This window comes from Sorghum bicolor, unplaced genomic scaffold (genome assembly GCF_000003195.3).
Source record: "Sorghum bicolor cultivar BTx623 unplaced genomic scaffold, Sorghum_bicolor_NCBIv3 super_114, whole genome shotgun sequence".
In the NCBI taxonomy this organism is placed as follows: Eukaryota; Viridiplantae; Streptophyta; class Magnoliopsida; order Poales; family Poaceae; genus Sorghum; species Sorghum bicolor.
In genome coordinates, this window is record NW_018396482.1 from 2,496 (window position 1) to 9,278 (window position 6,783).

The 6,783-nt window shown below is 56.6% G+C and overlaps 1 protein-coding gene across 1 annotated transcript; it reads right to left on the reverse strand.

The window, feature by feature from the left end:
- Positions 1–3,159: 3,159 nt before the first annotated feature.
- Positions 3,160–5,527, reverse strand: LOC110431539 (translation initiation factor IF-2-like; the record flags this gene model as incomplete). Its single annotated transcript, XM_021450637.1, has 5 exons — positions 5,358–5,527; positions 4,936–5,012; positions 4,790–4,845; positions 3,996–4,553; positions 3,160–3,471 (listed from the first exon to the last, which is right to left on the reverse strand). Coding segments are annotated over exons 1-5 (1,173 nt in total), but the record flags the coding sequence as incomplete, so codon positions are not given.
- Between the last annotated feature and the right edge of the window lie 1,256 nt (positions 5,528–6,783).

The following is a 6,783-nucleotide window of genomic DNA, read 5'->3' on the forward strand; positions in this document are numbered from 1 at the left end:
TGTGCTAGTGCTAGAATAGCTTCGCCTTTTGTTTTACTAATCAACTCGTCTAGTTGAAGTTTGTAGAATTTTTAAATAGGTTATTCACCCCCCTCTAGCCATTTGGACCTTTCAAGTGGTATCGGAGCCGAGGCACCGTTTATTTGAGGCTTAACAACCTACGGTGAAGAAATAGCTCTTAGTTTGCATATCAACAACACCAAGAAGGCACCTTACTTTGATGGCACCAATTATGCTTATTGGAAGGTCAAGATGACCGTCCATCTCAAGTCAATCAATAGAGAAGTTTGGAAGGTTACCGAAACTAAGTTTGAGGTTGCAAATGAGAATGCACCAACACTGGTTGAAGAAAAGAAGCTTCAATGCAATGACAATGCAATAAGTGCTCTTCATGAAGCTCTTGATGACAAGACCTTTGAGCAAATCAAGAAAATTGTGATTGCTCATGATGCATGGGAAAAATTAGAAGAAACATTTGAGGGCACCAAGGGAACCAAGACCGCCAAGGCATACATCCTCCAAGAAAAATTCTCAAGCTTCAAGATGCAAGAAGATGAAAGTGTGCCGGAGATGTTTCACCGGTTGCAAGTCATTGTGAATGAACTCAAGGCACTTGGGGAAGAAGTAAAAGATATTCAATTCTCTATGAAGTTCTTGAGAAGCTTGACCAAGAGATTTGACACATTGATCACCGTGCTAGTTCATACGTAATCTACGGCGAAGGCAATGAGCTATACCGACGAAGCCCGACAGGGGTCTTGCAGCATTGCATCACCATAGAGGAAGGCCGAAAACTTCTCGAGGATCTACACTCGGGGGCTTGTGGCCACCATGCTGCTCCACGGACCCTCGTAGGGAATGCTTTCCGACAAGGCTTCTACTGGCCAACGGCCGTAGCTGACGCCATCGAGCTCGTGCGCTCGTGTCATGGGTGCCAATTCTACGCCAAGCGGACGCATCTGCCCGCCCACGCTCTCCAAATGATCCCCATCACGTGGCCGTTTGCGGTATGGGGGCTCGACTTAGTAGGACTCCTACAGAAGGCAGCAGGGGGGTACACCCATTTGTTGGTTGCCATCGACAAATTCTCCAAATGGATCAAGGCTCGACTCATCACAAACATCCGCTCTGAGCAAGCCATCCTTTTCTTCACGGACATCATCCACCGGTTCGGGATTCCCAACATCATCATCACCGACAATGGCACTCAGTTCACCGGCAAAAAGTTCTTGGACTTCCGCGATCAACATCACATCCGTGTGAACTGGTCTGCAGTGGCCCATCCTCGAACCAACGGCCAGGTCGAGCACGCCAACGGCATGATTTTGCAGGGGCTCAAACCAAGGATCTACAACCGCTTGAAGAAATTCGGTAAGAAATGGGTCGAGGAGCTTTCTTCGGTCCTATGGAGCTTAAGGACGACGCCAAGCAGGGCCACAAAATACACCCCATTCTTCATGGTCTACGGCTCTGAGGCCGTGCTCCCGACGGACCTCGAGTATGGATCCCCGCGACTCAAAGCATACAACGAGCAATCAAATAAAGAGACTCGAGAGAATACGGTCGACCAACTCGAGGAAGCTCGAGACATGGCCCTCCTCAATTCCGCTAGATACCAACAAAAGCTTTGACGCTACCACGACAAGCACGTGCGCAAGAGAGACCTGAACGTGGGCGACCTTGTCCTACGGCAGTGGCAAAGCAACCAAGGACGCCACAAGCTGACTCCACCTTGGGAGGGCCCATACGTGGTGGCCGAGGTACTGAAGCCAGGGACATACAAGCTCGCGGACGAAAAGGGGGCGGTCTTCACCAACGCGTGGAACATCGAACAGCTACGTCGATTCTACCCCTAGAATTTCAAAGCTTTATGTTCCCATGTACATTCTGTACCAAAGGCCTTATAAATGAATGCATGAATGAATAAGATCTTTCCCACGAGTAATTTACTTTTTCACGGGCCGAAACCTCGACGTTAGAAGGGAGTACCAACTATGACCCATCATAGTCGATACCCCCTCGGTGGCTAGCAGGGGGACCCCCCCAAGCGCCGAAAAAACCAAATAATTCTTTCGTTCCTATCAGTAAACCTCGTATGGTCGAGTAGTAGAGGCACCTCGAGCCCCTTAAGGGCTGAGAAACAATGAGCCTGAGAACTCCTACGCCCCCAGGCTACGGAAACTCTTCTCGCTTCCTCACCCTTGAGGCAATCGAGATTGCCTTAAACAAAAGACCAAACGAGGAATACAAACATAGGCGCAAAGGGGAAACAAAGGAGCCTCGAGCGGAAAGACGGGCAAACATTCACAGATCTTATAAGTCACTTAAAAACACAATATTACATAAGATAGAACGACAAAGTACTATACAAGGAGCCTAGGCACCCGGAGCAGGCTCACAGGCCTCAGTCTGAATCTCGGCCCTCACCACCCTCGTCCGCACCCGAGCTAGTCTCGGGTGGAAGCACTTCCGGCTCGAACAGCTTGGCCAACCGTTCCCCAGGGACCTCCGCATCGTCGATCAAGGCGTGGAACCTCTCCTCGTTCTCCGCATCAGTCTTGGAGATGTCGGTGACAAAGCCGTGGGACACCACCTCCATGTCGTAAGAAAAGCCTGAGCAGACTACCGCCATCGCCCACTTCACTCCGACATGAAGAGCATCCCACACTCGATCCCTCAGCGTTGCGCCCAGATAGCACAGCTGATCGACCAACGCGTCGCCTTGAGCCTCCTCCCTCGATTCGTCAACAGGCTCGAGCTCCCAGGAGGCCGAGAGGTCGCTTATTGCGGTCCGTAGCCGACCATTCAAAGCGACCTCCCCACGAGCTGAGCCTTGGTGGAACGGGCCTCGACTTGGGCGGCCAGCAGCTCATCTTTAAGCCTTGCAAAGACCAACATGAAGAAATTAACTAACACCAAGCACACCTCAGAAAAGAAACTTGATAGTAGAAACGTACCACGAATGCTCTCCTCCAAAACCGTGTTCTCGCCAACCAAGTTGGTGTTGGGCCTCTCGATCTCCTTATGGGAGCGCACCAGCTCGGTGTTGGCGACGCGCAGATCCTCGATCGCCTTGCCGGCTTGCGCGATGGCCCCATCTTTTTCCAACAGCGCTCTCTTCAGACGATCGACGTCGTCAGAGAGGCTGCGGGGTCGAACCCGCTCCGCCTCGGGATCCTCAATAGCCTTCTTTTTAGCCTCCTCCGTGGCGCTCCTAGCGATCTCGCCATTCACGCACTCCACCTTCATTCTTTGAAAGGTTTCTCGGGCGGAGGCAAGTTCAGTCTTGAGAAGGCCCTTCTCCTCGTCTAGGTTAGCGACAGCATTCTTGTAAGACAAGGCCTCCTCTCGGGCCTTGGACGCGACTTCCTCGACCATCATGGCCCGCTCCCTCAACAGCGTGGCCTCATCCACCACCTTCCTCGAGGCCTCCCGAGCCTCAGCCAGGGCGGCCTCCCTCTGCTTCTTCTCCTCCTCGAGCGCCAAAAGCTCCTTATAGGCCTTGAGGAGTTTCTCCTGCGACTCCAGGAGTTTGTCCTTGAGGAGAGGGAGTTGTTCCCAGCCGCCTCTCGTGGCGTGGATGAAGCTCGATTTAATGCGGGAAGTTTCTTTCAGGTCCTGCGAGCCAGCGATTGAGCAGTTAGGACACAAAACCAAACATGCTATATGGATTAAAGCCGAAAAATACTTACAAAGTAGGCCGGTCCGAGCCCGTTGTTAACAACGTCGGACAGGAGCCCCACCGTATGCTTCATCCAGAGGCGAAGCTCCTCGACGTGCTCCCACTTTTCGGCCTCCTTCTGGTCGTCTAGGAAGATGTTGGGTTCAGACGGATCGGTGGAAGCCCGGATGCGGATCCAGTCGGGCCACCAGTTCTCCATCTCCTGGTCGGCGCGCGCCTTGACGCCTCGAATGAGCTCCTCGACAGTCTCGAGCGACCCCCCGTGGCGCAGGAACAAGTCAACATGGGAGGGGAACCGCCCGTCGTCGTCCACCGTCTTCCAGGTCCCGGTCTTGCTGCCTCCACCACCACTTGACGTTCCAGCCTCATCCTCCTCAGCGGGAATGCAGTCCTCCCACGACCGACGCTCTCGAAGGAATCTCGAAGCGATTCCATCCATGCCATAGATCGTACGCCTGATCTCGGATTGGGGGTCAACGGGGGTGCGCATCATAGAAGCGAGCGCGACCACGCCGTCCGCTCGCCCTGACTCTGCTGGGATCAAGGCGGGTGCCCCTGGACGGAGCCACGCCGGGGTTGGAGGACCGAAAACTGGCAGACCCTCCTCCTGGTTTCTAGGCTCTTGCGGCGCTGGTGGCGCTGGTTGGGGCGGACTGTGAGAGGGAGGCTCGAGCAGTTCCTCCAATTGCTGGCCCCTCAGCTGCTGCTGCTCCTGGAGCTCTTGCAGCTCCCGTTGACGATCCTGCTCTAGTAGCTCCTCGAGCTGGGGACCTGCTGGCGGATGCCCTTCCTCTACTTCTTTCTGCTGCAGCCGCTGCTCCTCCTGCGGCAGCCGCCACGTCTCCTGCTCGCGCTCCTCCTCCATCTTCCTCTGCTCCTCGACGGAGCGAAGCCCGGCAGGCCAGGGCGTCCGCTTCGCAGCGAGAGAGGTCTGGGCCTCCTCGTCCATAGGACGAGCGTCCTTCGAGGACCCGTCGCCACCAGACCCATCACTTATAGTGATAGGATCCCCCTCGACCCCAGATCGGGGAGGCTCGGGGGCTCCCTCCTACCCTTGGGGGGAGGTGCCTCGACCCGCTTTGGCGACGATGGGGCAGATTCACCCACCAAGGGACGGGGCGGGGCGCTCTCGGCACCGATCGGCAGTCGAGGGTCGGAGGAGCCTGTAAAACACACAAAAGCAAAGGTTAGTCATCACGATGATCGATGTAAGAACAACACAAGTCCCATAACGACGGGAATGAGCCGCTAACCTGAACCTTTGGATGCCGCTCCTACTTTAAGCCTTTTGACCAACGAGGGCTGGGCCTGCTCGAGCATCCGCTTCAACCTGAACGGGCACGAAAGAAGCCGTTACACGAGAAAACATAAAGACATAGGAAGATGAGAATCATAGTGTCGAAGACCTTACCCCACAGGGAGGACGGCCAGCCTGCCGGTACCTCGACCGGCTGGCCTCGAACCGCCCCGCGTTGAGGCTCCAGGCCCCTCACGAGCGGGCGCAGGCCTCAGCTCGGCGTCTCCCGCCTAACGAGCGCCAGGGCTGGAGCTCCTGCGGCTTATTTCCCCCTTGCCGGAGGCCGCGGCACAGCCACGGGTCAACGGCCCCATCGCTTGGGGCTTGGCCCGGTCGCCCACCTTTGGTGCAGGGGGAGGTTGGGGGCGCGGGACGGACCGACTTTGAGCCGGCGCGGGAGGGATATCGACACGGGAGCGGCGAGGGGACGACCCCCTCTGCTGCCTCTCAAGAGACCTGCCCGGTCCCTCGTTCGGTGCTCCCGTCCGCGGGGCATCGGCGTCGGCACGAGGCGGACCCTTGAGGATCCGGTCGAGACGGTACGCCATTCCCTCCGAATCATCGGTATCATCGCCACCATCATCGCCCTCATCCTCATTGGGGGATTCTTCTTCAGGCTCCCCCCTTCGCCTGGACTTTGCTCGACGCGCCTCTAACGTTTGGCGATTGAGATTCTTCTTCTTCTCCTTTTTCTTTTCTGAGTCCTTTGCGGACTGGTGCCGCTTGTCGCGATCGACCTCGTCCTCCTTTACTGGAGGCCTCGAGGATCGGACATCGATCGGTCCCTGCGAGAGCGAGGACGAGTCTTAAGAAAGATCGAAGAGAATCGAGAATCGGGGTCGTAGAGGCTTACCAGGTCAATTGACCCCACATCGGGCCTCATAGGGAAGCCACCTTGAAGTCACCAGCGACAGCCGCCCTGACCTGGGCCGCGACCTCATCGTCCGCCGGAGCCTCGTTGGACATCCGGCACGCCTCGAGATCCCGGGACGAAACGCCGGGACACATCTCGTCCATCCATAGCGGTCGAGACATCAACGGGAGAACCCTCCGATGATGGACGGCCGAGAGGACGAGAGCTGAGGTCAGCCCTTCCATGCGTAATTTCTTCAAGGCGTCGAGGAGGGGGTCGAGTCGCGACTGGTGAACTTGGATGACGCCGTACGTCCAGTTGTCCGGGTGCTCCGAGATCAAGCGGTCGGTGTAGGCAAGAAGGAGGCCATCATTGTTCCGTAGGTAGAACCACTGGGAGTCTCATCCGGCATGGTTCGATGACAATCCCACCGGGATGTACTCGCGCGGCCTCTCCGTATTGCATGTCTTCAGCACCAAATTGAGGCACCCGGCCCGCACGGGTTTCCTCACACCAGTAGTCCCAGTGGGAGCATTGAAAAGCTCGCCCCAGTATAGGTGGAGCCACAAATCCCAATGGGGCATCATCCCCAAATAGCCCTCACACTCCGCGGCAAAGACCGCCGCGACGATGATGGCGTTTGGGGAGAAGTGCTGGAGCTCCACCCCGTAGTGATGGCAGAGCGCCAGCATGAAGCGATTCGGAGGAGCCCCAGGCCGTGGCGGTGGAATTTGGCGAATGAGACCACATAGCCCGTGGGCGGTCTGGGCTCCCGATGCTCCACCGCCGGCGCGATCCACTCCGGCCGCGACAACGACGTACGAGGGCGTAAGAGCCCCTCCCTCTCGAGCTCCAACAACCGGCGCTCCGTCATCAACGACAGGCACCAGTCGTCAGCGGCGATGAGCCTCACAGGCATCTTCAGGTGGGAGAGAGGCGACTTCAGTGGTG